Raw genomic sequence first — 23,562 nt, forward strand, 5'->3', positions numbered from 1 at the left:
AAAAAAAAAAAAAAAAAAAACCACAAACAAACAAAAACCTGGTAGATTTAATCTGCATCTGGCTCTTCCCCAACCCCACTAAGAGCAAAGGATAAGAAAAAGATAGGGGCAGAGGGAACAGGAGAGGTGACCCCAGCAGACAACAGAGTTTGGAAAGCAGATGGAGAAATTAGAAAAAGTGAGAAAGCAGAAACCCACCACCTGCCAAAGGGTCAGGGTGAGTCACAAGCGATGGGCAGAAGCCCTGTGAGGCTAAAGCGTCAGGAATGGAGGCAGCAGCTACTTCGGAAGATGGGACTGTAAGCCTAGGGAGAAGGATGCTAGGTCTGACAGCGGGCTACAGTGCACAGCCCCTGCACAGCTCCTCCTCTTTCCCATCCTCCCAGAAAGGTTCCAGTGCATGGGGGAGGGGACACTAGGCACGGAAGGCAGGGGTACTAATAAAGCCAAACAGGGTCCGGTGAAAATCCATCCCGAAATCTATGGGACTTTGGGACCCCTACTTTCCTCTGTCAACAGCTATATGGCATTGTTCTGTATTCTATACAGGCATGCCAGGTTGGAAACTGGGGGCTGCTTCTTCAAAGAAAGTCACTGGTCCCAGAAGTGCTCTATGGGTGCTTGTGGTTCAGAACACCCCAATAAAATGTCCAGTCTATGTACCCTGAAGCCCACTTGTCAAATTATTTCTATATGTGTGCATCGGGTTTCTTTTTTTTTTAATATTTATTTATTATGTATACAATATTTTGTCTCTGTGTATGCCTGCAGGCCAGAAGAGGGCACCAGACCCCATTACAGATGGTTGTGAGCCACCATGTGGTTGCTGGGAATTGAACTCAGGACCTTTGGAAGAGCAGGCAACGCTCTTAACCTCTGTGCATCGGGTTTCTAAACAGTGTCTAGTGACCTGCTCTGACACAATCAGGAAACCCTACAGAGTGAAGAGAGGGAACATACCAACTTTCATATGAGAAAGAGAGAAAAAAAAAAAAAACAAGAGAAGAGAGATAATGCAAGGACCAGAAAAAAATTTCAATATCTTTTTCGAAATAAGATATGAAATCTGTGAAACAACAGAAAGTGCTCTCAAAGGGAACAATGACAAAGATAGAGAGCACTTGGAAATTAAAATCACAAGGTAAAATCTAGAGTTCAATAGGAGGGCTGGAAGGCAAGCTGGGGACACTCCCTGGGATGCAGATGAGACCAAACTCTGAAGAAGGGAGAGGATGGAGGAGATGCTGAGGAGAGAATGACTGGGGGAGGATTTTTAAAAAGTACTTCCCAGACAGACTGTTTTTCCAGATAGGAGAGGTAGTCTCAGCAGCCAACAAGACAGTCAGTGGCAAGAACCACACACCAGGGCATACGATAAACAACAGTAATTTTAGGGTCGGGGTCACCACAACATGGGGAACTGTGCTAAAGGGTCACAGTGTTTGGAAAGTTGAGACCCACTGACCTAGAACTTACTTGAACTTCTGATCTTCCTACCTCGGCCTGCAGAGTGCTAGGATTATAGGCATGCCTGGTCCAAACATTACCCTTCTTTGCTCCTTCTATAGGAATTGCTGACACATAGTTAGAAAGAAAAACAACGAAATAGGAGGCCATACTCTGAAGAGGTGGAATATTCTCAAACATACAGCTGGGGACCCCAAACAGGCTGGGGAATCTGAAAGGTTGTCTGGGAACAGAAGGATGGAAATAGTATTTGAAGGAATTTTACACACTGATAGAGACTTCTGTAAGAGTTTGCATAAATACTGTAAGAATCTAGGTAGCCATAAAGGGGCAGTAATCATCTCCAGGGAGATAAAAAGTTATGCAAGCAAGTGTAATTATTTCACACTACTTGGCTCAACAATGAACAATGGATACTAACCATAAAGCAAATAATAAGAACAAGAATATTATTAGAACAAAAACAGTGTGAGGAACATGAGCAATGGTCAGGAATTTTTAAATCAACAAATAGCAATCTAATGATTTACTTTGAAATTTACATAGTAATGTGTGTGATTCAGGAAGCAAATGCCCAGCTCGGAAGAGATAGAGGCCCTGGGGAATTTGACTATCAAGGAGAAAGTAGAGACAACAGCTGTTTGGCTAAAGTTATCTCATGTTGAAGTTTGTAGACATTGCACAGTCTGCACAGCTTTGTAACCTGCATATTTGGAATGTGATGTGAAAGTAAAATCCACTCTTGCTTGACACCCATGAACATCTGGATAAGTCAGGTCCCTCAGCCATATGACTCTGGCTCAGGGTATCTAAAAACCTGCAGCTTGAGAGGGCAGACACTGGTTCCCCCTTCTCAAGCCTCCGTCCATCATCAGACACACTAGCGGGGAAGAAGCAAGTCAGCAAGACAGAGGGAAAGAGGGCTTGAAGAAGAAGGAAAAAGCTGCTCTGAGAAGGTATAGGAGCAGAAGACGGTGGGACTACACTGGAAAGAAAGAAGTGGAGTTGTCTGTCTGTCTGTCTGTCTGTCTGTCTTTTGTTTTTAAAGGATATCGGTGAGACTAAGGCCAGCTCTGCCCAGAGTTATGTGAGACACACACAGGTAATTTTAAATTTTCGCATCAAAAGAGACAGGTACAATTGATTTTAAGAACATGTAACAATATACTTAAAATGGTCTCTTAACAGGTATTCAGTATAAGAGTGTTTTGAGCTTTGTTGTCTTCTTTTCATACAGGTCTCCATGGGCGGCTGTGGTTCTGCCCTTCCAATGCCTTCTAGTCAGTGGAGTCTGTGGTGTGTGGCTTCCCTGTGGACAACACCACAGAGATCCAGGCTTTCCCAGATGGTCTTCCCTCCAATGGAATGGGGAGCCCTCTCCTTCCTACCCGTGAAACCCACACACCATAGCCTGGTGTTAAGGCTTCTCCTTCTAGTCTCCCTAAGTCCTATATAGTGTGGATGGATGTCATTGAATGCCCGGGTTTCTGCCTGGTTATGGGAGGAAATGAGGGAGAAACAGAGGGGCTAAGGGTCTGGGGCCAACTGAACTCAAACCTGCTTGAAATGGGCAGTGAGAGAGGAGGAAGGAGGTTCTGGATGAGCCGTGGGTTTAACAAGGGCAGAGCAGGGACAGATCAAGCCAGCGTCCAGGTCTTCCACCTCTGCCCCACTGGACTCTGTCTTGCTGCCAGGAGCAGCCGCTGCCCCTCCCATCCCACAGCCCCTCCTGTTCCTTGAAGGGGAGATTCACACTCTAGCTGGCCTACGTGGAAAGGAAGACAGATGTCCTTCTCCAGAGTGAGCAGCAGAGGAAGTGCCTGTCAAATAACACTAAATGCAAGTTTTGCCTGCAGAGGACTCTTCTCTTGTGGGAGCAGGCATTCCCAGGGAGTTCCTGGGCCTCATCACCTCTACAAAAGTGCATAGAAGCTGGGGACACCCTAACTAAGCCCTATGTCGTGTAGTCTTCATGAAAACAGCTGCTTGGTTTGGTTTCCAAAACCAACGGCGAAACTCAGGAGAATGTGGCGTCTTTTGCAAGCCAACAGCCAGAGATATCTGAACAACCCTGACATCTTCAGTTCCACCCCCCCCCCCCGCCCTTTAGGAGACAACCCACATTTTTTCCCATTAGAGTCATTCCATCTCATTAAAAAATAATTTCCAGATGTCCCTGATTATTCTATGCATTTATCATATGTCCCCAGGGTTAAAATGCCACCGACTGCAAGATTCATCATGGACTAAATAACATTTTCAGTGAGTAAGGAAATAAACAAAACCCACCATATTAAATAAACACATCAATTTTAAGACACAAATTGCTATCAGAAGGGGGAAATGTCTGTCTTAGGATGGTGGAAATAGATGCTGACAATTGCCACCTCTTGAGACTTGGCCAGGAGCAGTGCTGACTGCGGGTGGAGTGGGGGGAGGCTGGTCCCGAGTGATGCAGGTGCAGGGCTGGGGATGGGAAGCTCAGGTCAGGCCTGAACAACTGGGACCAGGGAAGCCCACAGGTGTGTGGCTCACCTGCTGCTCGCCTGGTACACATGGGACACAAGACAGATGCTCCATAAACGCCTAAGAACTGGTTGCGTCATGCCTCTCAGGCAAGGAACCCAAAGAAGCCAGCAGCTGGAGAGTGGGTGGGTCTAAGGACTGAGATCACTAACAGCAGCAAGCTCTCAAGTCTGAAAGGTTTACTGATTTGCATAGCACACGCCCCTCGGAGTGAGTGACAGATGAAGATTTAAACCTGGACGTCTCCTAAAAGCCACAGTGAGAAGATGGGCAGAGCCAAAAGAGCCAGGAGCCTCGAGGAGCCATAAAAGAAGCTGTGGTCTGAACGTCGGCATGTTCAAATCCCAACTCCCAGCGTGGTTGTATTAGGAGGTAGGGCCTTTTGGGAGTGATTAACTCTTAGAAAGGGATTAATATCTTTAGAAAAGAGACCCCAGGGAGCTCGCGCTGGCCCATCACCGTGGAAGGATACAGCTGGAAGGCACTGTCTAGGAAAAGGAGAACCATCCCCAGACACAGTGTCTGCCAGCATCTTGACCTTGGACCAGACTCCAGAACTGTGAGCAATGAATGTCTGTTCTTTGCCAGTCACCCAGTTATAGGAATCCAAGGGGTTCAGGATGGAGCCCCCACAGAGGACAATTATGACCATTCATCTTTATTGTCAGCCTGATATCACTGGGAATCACCATGTCAATAACTCTCTAGCCATGGCTGTGAGGAGTTAGCCAGATGGGCTTCATTGAGATGGAAAGACCCACCCTAAAAGTGGGTGGTACCATTCCTTGCGCTGGGGTCCAAGAATGAATCAAAAGGCAGAGAATAAGCTACGCACCACATTGGTCCCTTTGTTTCCTGACTGTAAACACAATGTTACTGGCCACCTCTGTTCACACTACCATGCCTTCCCCTCCATGATAAACTGTATCCCCTTGACTAGGAGCTGAAATAAACCTTCCTGCATAGACTGCTTTTGTGGAGTATCTTATTGCGGTAACAAGATAATTAAATTAAAACAAGGATGATGCAGGGACAGGAAGAAGGGACCTAGAGGACACCCTGCTCTGTCTGAAGCCTTCTTTGACTGGATGAAGGGAGTCAGAACTGGGCCTAGGTGGAAGCCAAGAGCCCAGCTAAGACCAGAGTGCTCAGTGCCAAGATCCTGAAGACCAGCAGAAGTTCCTCCAGGGAATACCCACACACAGAGAGGGAGGGAGAGAGAAGAGTTAATTCATTCTACAGGCAGTGACTCGCATTCTCAGAACTTGAGGACTGAGACACACTGCATTCAAGTTCTCAAAGATGGAGCTGTCCGGGTGACCGATAACTTCTGCCCATGGATATGTTGAGGGCAGGCCTGTGACAGACTTCCCAGCTGTCCTGGGCTAAACCTTCCCTGACTCCTCCCAGGAGTAGGTGCAAGACCCTGGGGGTGGGGAGCAGGAAGGATGGGAACCAGACCCTCTAGGAGGGCCTCTAGGAAGCTGGCAGCCTGCCCCCTCCTGCTCAGACTGGTTCTCAGGGTGTCTGGTTTCCTGTTGTCTTCAGCTCATTGACCCAGGCAACCCCCCATCAGCCCTGGGACAGAACAGAGAGCAGGTACTGGAACAGAGCCCTTGGGAGAATGAAGCGAAGGTGCAGGCCAGAGAGACCCCTCCTCAGGGGCACTACGCGGGTACAGAGAGAGGACAGGGCCAGCAGCAGGGAGAGAGGGACCCAGTCTCACTTGTGGAGCTTTGTGTACTCCTTTTTGTAAAGCTTACATGAGCGAGAGACCAAGTCCTTCTCAGAGCCAATGTCTGTCCACAGAGGCCACTTGGCAAGCCACTTCCAAGGGCACGCCCTCTGGTCTCAGGGCTCCATCTAAGAGGTTAGGCCACCTCTCTTCATGGTCATAGTGGGCTTCTCTGAGCCTCACGTTGATCTGTGACCTATGTAACTGCTAACAAGGAGCACCCAGATGAATACCTTTGGAACAGGCCTCTTCCACTCATTCGCAGGAAAGCCAAGCAGAAGGCATAGGAAGATTCTAATGAACCAAACTGAGGGCCCCTGAATCCTGGTGTGCCGTGCCCTGCCCTGTCTGCCACAGAATGCTTCCTCCCTCTCTGGCATCCTCATACACTTGTCCGTGTCTGGGATTGTCTTCCCAGAGATGGATCCTCCTGCAGACTGGATGCTGAATAGGAATGGTATGCCTTGGCCCTGGTGATCCCCCCTTCCCTTTTCCATGCATTTCCCAAGCTACCCTAGGAATATGTCTATTCTCACCTAAGGAAGTAACTGTGAGTGAGCAATGCATCTGCCTCTGACGTCACGTGGAAAACAGAAGAGGTGCCGAGGGACAATACATAGCGAGATGGCTCAGGCCATGCTGGTCAGTGGCTCCAGCCCTCTCTCTGGGCTGAGATCAAGGGTGAGTCCAAGAGCATGACAAAATGAGAGCCCCTCTAGCAAGACAAGGCTTCAAGAGTTTAACTTCAAGAGTTTAACAGAGTTTAACTGACAGAAGAGCAGACCGCGTCTAGAGTGCCGGGAACCACTCAGACACCTTGTATTAAGGTGGACATTCATGAGCCGGCCCCTGGTGGTGGAGAGTGGGGTTGTGAGGCCACTCAAATTATCCAGCATGAAGAATGGATAGAAATCTAGTTGTGATCAGGAAATCAGTCAGAGCCATCATCAAAGGGACAAAGCCCTTCGGACAGGGAGATTGGGGTCCACATCAGGAGGACATCCTTCAGGAGACACTTTGTCCACCAAAGCTCCTGATCACTGACGATGCCACAGAGAAGGGAAGAGAGTGCCAGCTTTCGAGGGGGAGGGGGCAGAGGTGCTCTCTGGGCTTTCCTGAAAGATAGCCCAAGTTCTTGGCATTATTTACCCTCTATTCCCCTTTATGTATGTCAGTTAATCATAGGTGAAATTGCCAACTGGTCGACCTCAAGTATGATAGCCTCGATGCTGGGGGAGGACAGAGGGGCTGGGCAGTAGAGAGAGTAAGCAACAGTACAAGGAGATGCAAGCCCCCCTTCAGAGCTCCTCAACACCGATCCCAGGAGCCCCTCTCCTTGGGATAACACAGTTTACAATCCTGTTTCCTGTATTCTCACTGCATCCTGGGAGACGTTCAGACTTGGACTCCTTGGGACAAGGGGATGTATCCCTTGTGGTTCGTTCAGAAGCAGATGCTTGGGGGAGCGCCACAGGAGAAGAGGAGGAAGGGGACCCAGCAGAGAGTCATGAATGGCAGCCTGGGAGGCTGGGGTGTATTTTTGTAAGCCACTACTTGTCTGCAACCAGGCAAACTGGAGATGAAGAAAATGAAAGTGGGGGCCATCTGCCCAGAACCCAGCTGCCCAGGCCCCTCTTGCAGCCGGCCTCACCTCCAGGTAACTCTGCTCTGCTATTGTTCTGCACTGATCAGCCCTAGGAGGCCTATTTCCAGGCTGAGTCTCTTGGGCAGCCAGATGTCTGCTTCCCTCCTTCTCAATATTTTGGCTCCCTGTCCAAGGGAGGCTTAGACAGGAAGTGATATGCCCAAAGGGGTCCTTTACAGCCCAAAGCAGCTTTGTGCTGCTTCCCCAGGGCCAGTCTTTGATCTCTGATGAAAAGCTCAGCTTCTCCCAAGGAGCCGGATTCCTTCTCTCAAAATGCTGCAGGGAGGGGGCTGTGCAGTCTGAGGGAACCGATTTGTCCTTGGTTTTGAGGCAATTAAACGGCGTGCCTCCAGCTAGAAGCAAGGACCAATGTCGTGACTCCATTTGCCCCATGGGGCAGGAGAGAGGGACGATGAGAGGTGGGTGGTCAGAGACAGGATGTAATCACAGAAAAGAAACCATTTAAAGCCATTAAGGTGTCGGCAAGCACTCTTCCTCACTACAGGCACAACAGAGCGTTTTCTGGAAAGCATCTGGAGTCGAAAGACCGTGCTACCCAAGGCTAGAGCTAGGTCTGCCTCCTTCCCCTCCATCCCAGCACCTGGCTACAGACACCAAAACACACAGAAGCCTCACTAAATGAAGACTGAGTGAAGCCGTATGGACGAGTGTGTGTAGGAAGCAGCACTAGGCTGCAAACTTCAGGAGAGTTCAGGTCAACGCCTCCCAGCATGTAAACCCAGTGTGGAATTGCAGATGTCAGGGGACTGGAGATCATTCAAGTAGACACGAGCAGGGAGTCTAGCCTGGAAGAAATACAGGAAGGAAAACCGTTCTTTGCAACCAGCATCGAGTCACATGACCAGTCTCGTGAGGCGGCAGTCAGTGTGAATCACCGTCAACTAGCCCAGAGAAATGGCGGAGGTAGAAACCCTATTCCGCAAAGGCATTGGTTGGTGTTGTGGTTTAGAATGTTGCCTCATGCATCAAGGGCTTTGTTCCCAAAGCCATGTCAGAGACCGGCCACGAGTGTCTAAACTCATCCACCGCTGGACTCAGAATTGGGTAGATGCCTGGGAGCTGGTGGAAACTGTGGTAGGTGGGGCCTGAATGGAGGAAGTGAATTGCTGGGGGGAGGGGTGCCTTTGAGGGCTATATCTTGTGCCTCTCTCTGCTTCCAGACTGACAGGAGATAAGCAGCCTCTGTCGTGTCCTCGTGCATCTCTGATATTCTGTCTCACTTCAAGAACAAAGCAATGAGACAAAACAACCATGGATGGAAACCTCTAAACCACGAACCAATAAAACGCCTTCCGTCTTAAGATAATTTTCTCAGACCTTTGTCATGACAATGGAGTCCCAGCATAGTCAACTTACATAAATCATAAAGTCTTCTCAGGTCATGAGTTCAGAGAGTTTCCTAACTTATATCCTTAATAAAACTCAAGTCAAGGCCAGGCACTGGTGGTGTGTGCCTTTAATCCCAGCACTAGGGAGGCAGAGGCACATGGACCTCTGTGAGTTTGAGGCCATCCTGGTCTACAGAGCAAGTTCCAGAATAGCCAGGGCTACATAGTGAATAGTGAAATCATGTCTCAAAAATAAATAAATAGATTTTATTTATAAAACAAAAAAAGAAAGAAAAGGAAAAAACACTCAATAATACTCTTAAGAAAAAGGGAAACCACCAAACCCCAACATCTTCCTAAATGAGTCCACTCTACATAAATACTTACATAAACTCTCTACATAAACACTCTACATAAACTCACTTAATTGGGTGCTCAGAGCAGTGGAACAAGTTCACACCCCACCCAGACCTCCCTATCGAGAACGCAGAGCAAGGCTTATACACACACAGGCCAAACTGACCTGTGCGGACAGGACAGACTCCAACATCCTCCCTTGGCCTCCACTGCTCAGAGAGAATTCTGACATCAGATCACTGCTCCCCTCTCTGCCTGGATCTGACCCCTGTGCAGCGATGAGGCAAGCTCTGGTGGTGGCTTTTCTCGGGGGCATCTGTTTCAAGAGACGATGTTCCGGGATTCCAGACAATAGCCTGGTGACACACTGCTGTTCCAACCTCCCCATCCTCCCAAAAGGCATCTGAGAGGTGGTTGGGTATCTGCTTGCCTTCGGAGGGAGCCAGAGTCAGTTAAATTCCCAACCAATACCTTCCTGGGATCCTCCATCTAGCACTGTGTGTGTGTGCCTGTGTGTGTCTCTGTGTGTGCGCGCGCAACAAAGAGAAAGAGACAGAGACAGAGAGACACACAGAGAGGATGTTTGTAGAAATAAAAGGGAAAGGAAGGTGGGAGAAAGATAAGGTTATAAAGGACAGGAAGGGAGATAATAAAAGAGAGAGAGGAGGGCGGGCGGGAGAGAGGGAGGCAGGAGAGGGAAGAGGATACTTGGGAACCCGAGAGCTGAAGGTTTCTCGTAGCTGTAGCTGGCGGATCCCAGAGGCTGATCTTGCAGCAAGGCCCATTTCGGCTAATCTCACGTGACTCCCTCAGCCCTCTGGCTGTCTCTGGTTTGTACTGTGACTAGCCCTCTCTTACCTTTCCCCCAAGAAGACCTGGCTTAGCTGGACCTTGTGGCTTCTGCTAATCATTTAGAATCCTGCATGGATGTTTCAGGACAGCCTCCCTTCCACCTCAGGTCCAGCTTTCCTGCTCCCGTGCTGGAAAGCCCTCAGGCAAATAAGTGGGACAGCTACCTCTGGTTCCAGCTTTTGATCTTCAGGGCAAGCCTTTAGCATTCCGACTGTCTGAGGTGGCAGGTGACACTGTGACGGGCGTCCCACCAAGTAGAAACGTTTTCAGTTTTTACTGGGCCAGCCCAGAGCTGACTGCAGACACTGGGCTCGGCTGAAGAGCCGGTCTGGTATTGGAGCTCCCCCCCCCCCAGATGATGAGAGCACCTATTCCCCTCTGCCAGCCCCCCTTTCTGTCCAACAGAGGGCAGTCTGCCAACAGCAGCACCCCAAGCTGACACCACCTTAGGGGAGGACCAGGGACTCCACTCTGGGAAGCCATGGTGTTGTAAGAGCTTTCCCGCTAGAGCCAAAAACTCAGGGAGGGGATTGTGGCTTGGGATTAACCACTGATCCTCTCACCCATTTTCAGAGTGGAGACGTGGGACAGAGGGTAATACATTAAATCCCTACTGTGCAGGGTGGGGGAGTGGGAAACCATGGCAACGCCAAATGAGGTGGCAGGGCTGGGGCACAAAGCCTAGTTCCGCCCCAGCAGCTGGGGATCGAACAAAGTGCTTAATAGCTCTCTCTCTCTGGGTCACACTGTCATGCCGCAAAATTAGATGTCACTCAGAACTTGACTTATTCATTCAGAATAATAAGGCTATGAAGAGCAGGAGGGGCACGGTTATGTGCCTACTATGTGCAAGTAATCTGAGTGCGCAGAGTCCAGCCACCGCAAACCAGTCAAAAGCCCTGGCCCCTGAGGAAACGCGGTCTCCTTCTGCAGTGCTCAGGTGACTAGTTCAACAAGAAACAATGCACATACCAGACACCAGAGACTTAGTAGCAACTTATTTAAAAACAAAACAAAAAAAATCTTTAAATTGATTATATGTTGAAATTCTATTTTAGATCTATTAGATTAAATAGTGCATATTATTAGATTTAATTTCACCCGTTTCTTTTTATTTTTGTGTGGTTGCTAGAAAAGTTTAAATGACAAAAGTGTCTTGTGTTGTATCTTCAAGGACTGTGGTCTAGATGCTGAGTAGACACAGAAGAATTTAAGTCACCTGTTAATGGTGGTGGTGATGGTAGCTATGCAGAGAACTAAGATAGGAAACGATGGGGCGAGGGACGCCCCAATGCAAATAGGTTGGCCAGGAAAGCCTTCACAGGAAGGTACCTTTCTCAGAAACAAAAAAAAAAAAAAAAAAAGAATGAGGCACATGGCCAAGCAGAGGCAGATGAACTACGCATGCAAATGCCCCATGGCGAGAATGACCCTGGAAGCATCCTAGGAGATTTGTGTGGTAAGATTTCGGCAAGACAAGTTTTGGTGGACGGCATCAGATCAGGCAGGGCATATTGGTTATACATATTGACTTCCACTCTGAATGAGATTAAGCAGCCAAGAAACAAAAGAATGTGATGATCTCCCAGGAAAAAGCAGCAACTGAACAGGAGATAACGGTTTTTTGGGCCAAGGCAGTAACGGTGCAGAAGGAGCAAGGATTGGCCAAGTCCAAAATATTCCTCTGTTCTAGACAGAGGGAGCCAGCTTTGCATGTGGGGTCGAAGACATGAAAGACAGAGGACGAGGAGCAATGGTACAACTAAAGCAATGGTATAGTTGATAATTTGCTAGCATGGCCTCCTCCTCCCGTATAGTCGCCCACTGTAGCTCTTCTGTCAGGATCTGTTTCCTACCTCTTGAAGCTGACTTGGTCATGTGACTGGCTTTGGCCAAGAAAATAGAGCAGAAGTGACCCCATGCCAGTTCTGAGCCTAGACCTCAAAAGATTTTTGAAGTTCTCTCTGTCTCTCAATAATTCTCAGTCTGTCTCTCTCCTCACTCCTCGCTCAGCTACCACCATGAACATACGTAAGCACAGGCTAACCCCTGCAGGGGGGAGGTCATGTGATGCAGACTGTCCTAGCGGAGGGCCTAAGGTGGCCTTGTACAAGCCAGTCTGGTGGCCGTTTAGCAGCTGAGCACAGATATATAGGTAGGTCCAGATAAGACTGAAATGACTTCCTCGCCGAGCCAAGTCCAAGCAAGCTGAACAAATAGTGTTGTTGTTTTCTGGGTCAAACTTAATCATTCTGATAATGTTGCCAGTTAGTGAGATCAAGATTATGTTTTTAGTTCTGTTCTAATTGGCCTGAACATTACATTAATCTAAACACTTAGCAAAAGCCTCCTCTTTTCTCCCTTAACACCCAGATTATTATTCTTTTAAAGGCGAGTGTGTGTGTAGACGAACACAGGACAGACAAACACGCGCGAAAGGAGGAGACACAGACACGCGGCTCCCACGTGGGTGCACTTTAATGGGGGGAGGGGGACACGATAAGGGATGGGTGTGCGAGACACACAAGGGTAAAGGGCAAGAGAGAGAGAGCAAGACCTCGTGGAAGCTCGCATGAGGCGCAAGGTTATCTGGGAGAAATGACCTGCACCTGTGCACGCCCACGCATGCAGGTATCCGTAATCCAGGAGGAGTCTGAGAGCTGTAGTTTCCAAAAGGAACAACACAGATGACCCTCAAGATGGAGCTAGATGGCAGATGGAGTGGGTGGGTGGATGAACAGGATGGATGGACGGGTGGATGGATAGATGGATGATGGATGGATGGATAGATGGATGATGGATGGATGGATGATGGATGGATGGATGGATGGATGGATGGATGGATGGATGGCAGATGAGTTGGACGGATGAATGGAGGGATAGTGGGTGAGTTGAAGAATGGATGGGAGGATGGACAGAGGGCAGGTGGGTAGATAGATAATAGGAAGGATGGGTGGTGAATATTCATTAATTGGATCTCTGATCACAGGCTAGGGTCCTATCACCCTTCTCCGGACAAAGTCAGAAGAGCACATCTTGTCTCCCTCCCTGCCCACTGCTCTCTTGAATTCGCAGAGAGCCCTTGATTTCCAAGAACTTTTAGGACAGAACCCATGAGCTAGCAACAAAATGGGAAACCTGCCGATCCCCATGTTTTCTTTAGAACACGAAGTACTGACTAGCTTGCTTTGACATCCCACACCCAACCTCTCCCAGACGTGCTAGCAAACAGACAAATCAATTGTTTTGAATTTTCTCCCTCTCCACCCCCATGCCATGTTAATTAGCAGCAAAAATGCCAGCAGCAAAGTCAAGAAGGCTGAGGACAAACCCTCGCGCTGCCCAGCCAGCCAGTACTGGGCTCCCTAGCTCTCCCTTACACTCTGGTTTCTCTGTTCCGCACTGATTCCTGTCTCCATGCTCAGTGGTCCTCCTACCCTGGTGCTCCAGCTTCCCTGTAAACTCTCCTGCTGTCCCTCTGTGGGGGCCACAAATTGGCACTGGATCACTTGACATCTTAGAAAGCTTTCCCAGTTCATCACTACTTCAAGAACAAGATATGGGCTCATTTGGGGTCAGAGATAAGAAGCCTGGGTCAGGGATTTGAAGCCTGTGGTCCTGTCTTTCACCGCCTGTCAGCGTTGTCAAAGGTGTAAAAGGTATGCAGCTGAGGAGCTCCTGGAGCCAGTCACTTGGGGACCATGGCTGAATCTTATCAGTCAAGGTCAGACAAACACTAGTAGGGGGTCTCTCCCCAGGCTGCTCCAGCACAGTGGGGTGATCTGGCTTCTGCCCCCTTCCCACCCCATCTTCTAGACATAGGCTCCAGATGTTACCTGGAGTTGTGGGATGTTCCTGAGCCCAGGGAAGTGTGGCTTAGATGAGGCCCTGATCACTCACATTCTCCTGTAGCCCTGGATGTCAGTCCTGCCTTCCCAATTACAACACTGTGGCGACATAAAACAGATCCTAAGCAAACCCAGTGTAACCTTTCTTACAACCCCTTTCCACCCTTTTGCGGAGGCAAGAGAAGTCCTGAGGATCCTGATTCCACAAGTGGTATATGACCTTCTAAAGTGTGTGGTGTGTGTGTGTGTGTGTGTGTGTGTGAGAGAGAGAGAGAGAGAGAGAGAGAGAGAGAGAGAGAGAGAGAGAAGTGTATGTGGTGTGTACAAGAGTGTGTACATAACCAGAAAGTGGGTGGCCTGAGCATCCACCCACCCCATGGGAGAGTCACCCTGCCTATCGGCAGTGCCTACAGTGCCTAGGCCAAGTGCTTTTGAGTTTTTAGATGGGGGTTTCATTATGTAACCCACACAGGTCTGGAATGCAGTCTTGCCTCAGCCTCCTGAGTCCTAAGGATATACAGGCTCTGCCACTCTGCCTGGCTCCAGTGACTTTTAAAATTAAGCAACTGCTCTATGCCAGCATGACAGACAGGCTTTCTTGAGGACACATCAGGCTGCATCTGCCTGGGAAGTCAGGCAAGCTGCACGCAAGTCCAGTCTTATTTGCTGTGTGACTTTAGCAGATACCTTAGCCTGGCTGAACCTCAGCTTCCTGACCTATGCTACACTGTCATCTCTATTCTAGGGCCCTCAGGAGTCAAAAGAGACGAGCTGCAGGGGATTGCCTTTGTAAAGTGACTTTCACAAGTGAGGCCTGATGTTAGAGATGCTGCCTTGAACACTCGCAACTCAAGAATGCAGTGGGAGTTGCATAAAGTTGTGTGATTCTAACCGAAGCATGTATGCAGTACAGTAAATACATGAGAAAGGCCCATACACTCTGAGCACAGCGGTTTCCGTGAGGAGAGAACCCAGGTGGCTGGGAGAAGGGAATGTGGTGTCTCTGGGCACTTATATCCTTTCCCACTCCAACCTCTGCACTGTGTGCACATGTGATGTGGGTTTTTAAATACCTCGAGTGGTTCTTCAAAACAATAAAAAACGTGAGGCAAGAGAAACGGAAAAGGCTGTGCTCACCTGCCCTCTCTTGTCCCCACCTCCCAGGCCCAGGTGCCTAGGGCTCCCACAGTAGACCCCTTCTCTTCCCAGACTGCAGTCCTGAATTTGGTCTCTGGGACCCACATGATGTAGCCAGACTGCAGCCCTCCCTGCCCCAATGGAGATAAATCAACTAGAGAGATAACTCCGCTGGCTGCTGGGCCTGAGAACCTGAATTTGGTCCCTGGGAATCACATGATGTAAGGTGAGGGTCAACTCCTAATGATTGTCTTCTGACTTCTGCCTACGCACATGTGGCTTGAGTGTGCGCGCACACACACACACACACACACACACACACATAACTTTTTTTTAAAAAAAAAAAATAAAGGTAATATACTGAAGTTCAAAGAAAGCGAATGTCATGCTGTGACATCCCAGAGCACAGTGCTGGGTTGATGAGGGATCCGGGGACTTGAGGATGCCAAAGACTGGGAGTATCCCATCCCTTTCAGAGCTGATGGGAAAGCTAAAGAAAGGCCACCCATGGGAGTATGAGCTCAGACATATAGGTGTGTAGCATCTAATCACAGGGCCTACTCCCTGACTGGGTCAGGCTGCCATGGCACCAGCTAGAAAGTTGGGATTCAGTGTCTTGCGCTATCTGTAGCCCCTTGGAGAAAAGAGATCTTGCCTGCAATGCCTTAGCCAACGATTCTGCAAGTCAGGCTTAAGATCTGTCAAGGTGACAAACTTGAGATGAGCCAGGGCTCCCTAACACCATGGTTTTCAACCTGTGGGTCTCGACCCCATGGAGTCACATGTCAGATCTCCTGCATATCAGATATTTATATTACTACTCATAACAGTTAAGGAGTAGTAACGAAAATAATTTTATGGTTTAGGGGCCACCGCAACACGAGGAACTGTATTAAAGGATCGCAGCATTGGGGAGGCTGACAACCACTGTCTAACAAGAATCCTGGACACCTGCAAGTGCTCAGAGTTGGGCTGCGGGTTTGGAATCATTCTTTGCATCCAAAGGCCTCATAAGTTTTGGTAGGTCTTCAGGGAGAGGGAGGAGTTCTGATCAGGGAAAGAGAGGATGTGGCAGTGAGCTTGGCCAAAGGTTCCCCCTTTGGGCCTCTCTGACATGTGGTGACAGAATGTGGTATCATATGGCCTTGAGTGTGCCATCTAGAGCGTGAAAGGTGGTCACTTGATGTCAGCTGTGGGCAGCAGGCTCCACTTCTGTGAAGGTTCCCTCGGAGGTGACATGTCTGTATCTAAGAGCGGTGAGAGGTGAGATCATAAGAACCACCTGAAATTGCGCGCATCTCTGCCCTCAGGCCCTGGGAACATCTCACAGGCAGCACCTGAGGTGGAGCTGGGAGAAAGGAAGGACAGGTGAGAAAATAGCCACCTGCAGCCTTGTCACCCCAGAGAGCTCCCTGACCCTTAGAGTCCTCTCCACCTCCCTGGGCAGAGGCAAGACAGAGCTCAGTTCCCAGCGGGAGTGACAGACAGAGAGGTGGCTGCTCTCTCTGACTTCTGAGCCTGACAGACAGCTGTGAGCTGCCACCAAGAGTTGTAGACAAAGAGGCAGGCAGGGACACATCTGCTCACCAGCTTCAGGGTGAGCCTCTGGGCTGCCAGTCAACCAAGACGCCAGGACCGTGGCTTGCCTCCAGTCAGCCGGGTAACACGATCACAACACAGTGTGCCACAGCACCGACCCCCAAGACCTCCAGAGTCCACCCTTCCACAAACCAGCCCCTGTAGTCGTGCAGGGTTCGTGAGTGGCTCCCCAACTGGGGATCTGAGACTGAAGGGCGGGGTGAAAGAGCTGTGGAGTGGGAGGGGGCTGTGCTTTGGTTCCCAAGGCTGAGGGATGAGCCGCTCTCTCCCGCTGAGCTGGAGCTCCGCTCTTGGGGAGAGGGTGTTTAAAAATAGCCCCAGCTGCCTGGAATACCTCTGCTCCCTGCCTGCTGCAAGTCAGGTCCTATTACCCTGCCGAGGAGAGGCTTTCAGCCCGGAGAGCTAGGATCATGGATGCTACTCCAGGGTGTTAGGCTCCATGGTGCCCAGTGTTTCGCTGAGCTTCCAAAGGCGCTGGATGGAGGGATTAAGGAGGTAGAGTGTCCGCACACATGGCCCAGCCACACACCATAGTCTGTACACCAGAACCCGCTTTCCTTGCCTCTTTTGCTTGCATGAGGTGAGCATCCCCCAACAGAAGGTCCCTGGCCGAGACTTCCCTGGAGAGCCTCATGCCTCTAGAATATGAAGTTTATCAAGGTATGCCCCTAAGATTCAGCACCCCTCATTTGGATGAGTTCCTGGTCATAGGTTGTGACACATACGTACCACTAACAGACGTAAGGAGAATCACCTCCATGAGGCAGGACCTTAGCTTAGCTACTGGCCTTGCTGCTAGCTTCTGACAGTAGCTTACCACAGGTGTGTTGAAATAAATCCATCACTAGAAAAAATACTTGGCAAGGAAATCCAAATTGTAGCCTGGCCGTCCTCTCTATTGCATGGGTGAAAACTAAGCTGACTCAAAAGCATGTGTCCTCATGGCAATAAGGCATCCTGTCCATAGCTAAGGGACAGAAAGGGAAGGATAGAGGCCTGGGGTGCAAGAGAGCAGCAGGGCTCGCGGGCCATGCTACCTGAGGCTAGAGATAATTAGAACATCGCAGGGATGCCTACAAGTAAACCAGCCACGCCCATAGCTTGCCAGTAGTGTGGCAATTTGGTGCGAACTTCACAAAGAACTGTCTGGCAGTGGCCATGGGAAGGGACAACCCCAGCCAACTGACAACTCCACTTGGCACCCTGAAAACAATCACACAGCAACTTCATAAAGCTAAGCACACACACACGGGCACCTGACACCTGTCAGGTCAGTTGGAGGCCAGGGTAGTCCAAGGCCAGCTCTGGCTCAGAGAAGGTTATGGGGACAAGAGATGGCGGGCAGGGCCTGCTTCCAGAAAGATGCACTCCCCTACGCTTGTGGCAGTCATTGTCCCTTAGAGCAGAATCAGATACTTCCTGCTCATCCTCCAGACTGGACGTCGCAGCTCGGCCCCAAGGCTGGATTCCTGAAGACGCTGCTATGCCTGCCCCCATCCTCGACCCCGCCATGCTTCTCAATAACTCAGGCAGGCCTTCAGGGGGCCTTGTGACATTGGTGGCGATGTAATACCTGCGCTTTTTAGCTGAGTGGATCTTGTAGACGGCAAACTCCTTCTATGCAAGAGTTACTTGGTATGCCTCAAGGTTTAGAGCCTTGTGCCAGCTCACAGCAAGCATTCCCTTGCTCTTAATTTAAAAATCCAGCTATGACTCATTTCTTCCCATGCAAACCACCGCTGGAGCCTCAGGTCTGAAAATGCCCTGGGCATTAGAGGGGACTAGCCTCCAGCATAAAATAACAACCGAAACAAAACACACTAAGCAGCCCTCATCTGCCTGGGGAGAAAATCTAGATGGATCGGCTAACGTGGACCCCCTGGGTGATGGGATTAGAAAGGATATTTGTCACATTTCCTGATCCATGATTCTGTAATGGGGAGAGTTAGAGCCGTGTAACTACAATAATAATAATAATAAACAGTGTATCCCAGAGAGGAAAAACACAGGAACAAATCAGCAGCCATGCTTGAGGGATGATAAGGGCTGCTAAAAGGAGGAGACAGGGCATCCCGGAAAGACCAGCAAGCAGGCTGGGAATGGAGCTGCTAGGCCAGAATTGGTTCCCCCACACGTGGGTTAAAGACTGAAGTGGCACTAGAAAAGGCGGGCGTGGTCCTGTGGCACCAATCCCAGGACTTCAGATCGGTCTCACGAACGACCATTCATGTTGAATGAAAGCCAAACAGTTTTCCGTGTAAGGTACAACTTTTAAAACTCATTTCCCACCACGTAGAGGCAGGGGCAAAAGTCAAGGGCACAGAAGTTTTAGGCAACTCTCAAGTAAGAGTTCTGTAGTCATTTTTGAAGGGAAATTTGGCTTTCTGGCAACATGACGAGGCAATGTCAGGAAAAACAGTTAAGCATTTAGCTAGTCCATCCTTGTGTGTTCCCATCAGGTCAGGAATCAAGAAGGAAGGGGCCAAAGCTCAGAGCCACCCAACACCTACCTTTCCAGAAGCCATCCTGCCTCAGACACTGAGGCAGCTCTCTTCAGGGAATGTGGGGAGCACATGTGGACCCACAGGTCAGGACCCGGTCATTGCTGGCAGGGTGTCATGTGCCTCGCCCTCTCACGCATGTTAGAGCATGCGTCTAACCGCAACTTGCCAGCCTGTTGCTCTGAGGATGCCTGGCTCAAACATATATACCTGGGGCTTCAGTGCCCAGCTTGTGCCAGTCTGGCAAGCCTTCCCTGAGCCTTGATCCCCTCACGCACACACAGAGCTAAGTGAAGAGCCCTTCAGCTTCTTACAGTGCTGAGATTAATCACGTTCCAAAGCCATCTGGCCTGGTGGGTACCACTGGTCTAAAATTAGTAGACTAGAGGGCTTCAAGCACCACAGATGTGTCACTGCGGTTCCTGTCCCCAGCCAACATCCACAAGGTCAACGGAGGTGGGGAGCCGGTGTACCCCCCTCCTACGGACCACTTGGCTGCTGCCATGGCACAGCTCTTAGGTATCAGTCCCCAAAGACGGCCACTGTCTGAGGAGGCTGAGAGCGTATGAATATACAGAACAAGGGCGACTGGGACCTGAAGTATGTGCCAAGTGAGAAGGCATACATGCATGTGGCATGTATGTGTCTGAGCGTATGCATTGAGAGCGTGTGGGGCTAGGGATGCGTGTATACAATGGAGTGTGGGCGTAAGTGCAGGGGCATAAAAGTCAAATACATTCGGAGTGTGTCCACATGTGTGTGAGGGGAATGTTACATGGGAAAAGGAAGCGTGTGGTATGTGGGTGGGTGTGTATGTGCAAACATGGTCCCGCAGAGAAGTTGTGTTGACAGGTTGTGTTGGAGGGTATATAAATCGACACCTCCAAGAAGCGCTCCCCTTATAGCATGACCCCCAACTGTCACCCCCTCCAGACTGTAAGAAGCTCTGCTCTGACCCTTGACTTGTCAAAGCAAATTTCTTTCCCTCCAGCTCCCGGTTCTCTCTCTTGGGATGCAGGACCCTGGATCCTTCTGAGCATTTTGGTTTTGCTGTCTTGCCCTCTCTCTTTCTGGCCAGCTCTTCCCTGGCTTTTATGGTTTCTTCCACTTCCTGTAACCATCCCCGACAACCGCCTCATCCCCCTGCCTCAGCTGTGTATCCTTCCGCAGTGGCCCCACTGCCACTCTGGCATGCTCAGCCAGTCTGCTTCCAACTACCAGCCCTCCCCGGCTTCCAGCAGCTGCACAGATGACCTCTCTGACCCCAGGCCCACCCTGACCGTATAACTTCTGGAGAATCCTTAGAATTAAAGAGTGACTTCCCAGCACTTGAGCTTAAAAGGCTGGTATGGGCCACAAAACGCCTGAGCTCTCTGTGTCCCAGAGAACACACAACAAATGTGTCCAGAACAAATACGCTATTATTTGGAAACAAAGTCCTATCTAGAGGAAACCACTTGATGAACTTAATCTAAAAAGTGGACAGGGTAGCCATCCGGCACTTGCTTGAAGTTAAGCTCTATACTGTGCATACCATGGCAAGGTAAGAAACCTTGGGGTCCAACAGAGGTGAATGAGAGTTCCATATCTGCCACAAGTAGTGTAGCTGTGTGACCTGGAGCATCTCGCCTAACTTCTCTGAACTTCTTCAGCCTCACTTTCCCCAGCTCTGCAATGGGACTGACTGTCAGGGCTGCTGTGTTCTGAGAGAGAGGTGATGCAATGTATCCTAATGCTATCTGGTGTCTCACATGGTCCACGCTTTCGTCACCCTTCCTCCATCCTTGACCTGCCCTCCCCACAACTCCAGAGCAAGAATTCATTTATTGTGTGAAGAAGTAATAGAGCCATTCAGCGCCAGGCTGCACCCAAACCTTCCAGCACAGGCAACTATAGTGTGGCACCAGGAAAGAGCTTGCAGATGTGCCTGGACCAACCAAGCCATACTGAGAACTCAAGAATCCTGCAGGGGCTGCAGGCTATAAACTGTATTTAAAATTTCTTACAAGGAAAAATGATGAGGTCCAGAACTTGCTATGGGAATATAAAGCACCTTGACAAATGATGGAATTTGAAATGGTTTGTGATTGCTTAGAAAGATGAGGCCCAGGAAGGAACCGAGGCTCACCAGGGGCCAGCGCAGCTCCCTAAACTATGTACCTTTGTGATGGGGTCAGCCAGGTTTGTAGATGAAGGACACTAAATTGTAATGAATCTCACTCTCACCAGACAGCTGCCACATTGCGTAAGGAAGCTTTCAATATAGTCATTGAAATGAATGGGTCAGAAAATTGAAGCCGGCTGCCCTGAAATGTTCATGGGTAGAGATGAGCAATGTTGTCTGGGTAACCGCTACCTCACTCCGGTCAGCTGCCCCACCTTGTGGGCTGCGGTTCACAAAGAGGGCTGAAGGGAAGAAGAAAGGGGGAGAAGTACCCCTGGGCAGGTGTGCTGGATCATGTCTCCTCCGCCAGTTATTGACTGAAGACCTTCAAACAGAACAAGCCCAGTTTGTCGACATTCAATCCTGGCAGAGTAGGACACTTTGCTAGGTGACAAGCTGTATTCCCTAAGATTTAAATGGCCTGGAAGTGTGACCAAACTGACATGATATGTTCTCACAGGCACAGCAAAGGTCACACCTGTGAGGTGCCCAGAGGCTTGGGAGGCCAGCCTGAAAGCAGTCCCAGCAAGGATAAGTCTGGGGTCCATGCTCAGCAGGAGCCATGGGACCTGGCTCAGCAGAGCCAACACAATTGTGACTACTGTTGGGGAGACTTGGCACAGGGGTCGAGGGTGGTGGGGCAGGAGTCAGCTCCCTGGGTCATGGACACGCAGCTCCCATGTCTTTGTTTGCAGACAGGGCTTATGGGACGCAGCCTTGCCCTTGTCCTTACCTCTAAATAGGACCAAGCGGTTCCTGGGGGGCCAAGCACGCAGTATCGCGAGGCTGCAAGCCTGTGTCTGTGGCCCTGAGAACTCAGCCTAGGGTAGAAATGCTCCTTGTTTCCTACAGGGGTGGTCTCCCCCCAAATTTCAGCTGGATGCTCAGCCCTGGCCAGGAGTTCATTCAAATGAGAGACCATGAGGACAATCAAATGGTGACACGTCAGTATTTGACTGTGGGGAACAGTGATAGGGCTGCAGAAAGTTGACGTTACAGAAAGAACCCCTCCCAGGTTGCGTGGCCACAGGTGAGAGTGTGTGTTAAAGTGCCCTGCAAACACCACCAGCAGTGAGAGGAAAAAGCTAGACAGACAACCAGAAAGCAAGAGCAGGCTTAGCCAGGGAAGAACATAGACAACCAAAGTGTTTTAACCAGAGGTCACAAAGTACGAATACTAACTGTGAGCTGAGAGTCCAACCTACAGTGAAGGGAGTGGCTTTAGGGCAAGTCTGTCTGCTTCTTGGTTTCCTTACAGATAGATAGAGATAGAGAGGGGGGGATAGATAGGTAGATAGAGATAGATAGATAGATAGATAGATAGATAGATAGATAGATAGATAGATAGATACATACATACATACATACATACATACATACATAGAAATAGATGATAGATAGTAGATACATACATACATACATACATACATACATAGAAACAGATGATAGATAGATAGTAGGTAGATAGATAGATAGATAGATAGATAGATAGATAGATAGATAGATAGATAGATAGTAGATAAATCTTCCATTGTGGCTGCATGATTCCCAGAGTTCTATCTGTACTCCCAAGAGCACAGGCCAATTCATGCCTCCAGAGTTGTCAAGACAACTCGAACCATTGCTTCATCGTCTTTCCTTTCCCCTCTTCTCAAAGCCAGCTAAAGAGCACACATTCCCAAGAAGTTCTGTTAGTCTGTCGGGAGGAATTTGATGGAGGAAGGGAGTAGGGAGTCTTTGTATCATAGGGGTCCCCGCCTATGACCAGGCTAGCCCATTCTTCTCAGCCACTTCTGAGCACTGCCCTGACACCAAGAGTCTGTTGTCATCCCAGTTCCACCCCTATTGTTTGACCCTGAGTTGGCTCTTCTCCTAGATGCTGGCCTGCAATCATCTAAATAGTGGGCACAGCTGGGCATCCCATAGGGAAGTGAGTTCAAGGAACACCCTACAGTTGGAGGTATTTTGTCAATCATAAGGCTTGATGCAGTTCCTCAGGACCCACCAAGACGTTGTTAACTGCACACCGTCATTGTTCCATGTAGATTCTTATCATCGGGATTTCTAGGACCACACCCAGGTCTGCTCTCTCCCAGATGCTCTTGGGGGCTTTCTGGCCTAGTAAAATTTCTAGTCACTGGCCTATCTGTGAGTTCTAGACTGGGGTTGGATTTGCGTCTCCTAGAGGTCATCAGTTGCATGTCTCCTTTGAGATGTAGATTAGAGAAGGACAGAAGCCACAGGCCAGTGGTCTCCATAAAATTCCCAGGAATTTTACGAGCAGCAGGCTTTTGGTTCAACAGCAGGTGACTGGTGGCAGCCATCCTTCACCAAATCCTACCAACCCTGAAGTGCCAGCCGAGCAGAACCCAACCCTGTCCC

At 49.6% G+C, this 23,562-nt stretch overlaps 1 protein-coding gene across 1 annotated transcript in view; it reads right to left on the minus strand.

Annotated features, from left to right (window-relative positions):
• Ark2c (arkadia (RNF111) C-terminal like ring finger ubiquitin ligase 2C) overlaps nt 1-23,562 on the minus strand; it is a 46,819-nt gene that overhangs the window by 17,515 nt on the left and 5,742 nt on the right. The window contains exons 2-3 of the mRNA XM_050151687.1: nt 21,373-21,422; nt 17,892-18,132 (exon numbers count right to left, since the gene is read on the minus strand). Coding sequence (XP_050007644.1) covers nt 17,892-18,132; nt 21,373-21,422 — 291 coding nt within the window. The remainder of the gene's footprint in view (nt 1-17,891; nt 18,133-21,372; nt 21,423-23,562) is intronic.

This window comes from Alexandromys fortis, unplaced genomic scaffold (genome assembly GCF_014885135.2).
Source record: "Alexandromys fortis isolate MF-2015 unplaced genomic scaffold, M_Fortis_MF-2015_v1.1 scaffold_71, whole genome shotgun sequence".
Classification (NCBI taxonomy): Eukaryota; Metazoa; Chordata; class Mammalia; order Rodentia; family Cricetidae; genus Alexandromys; species Alexandromys fortis.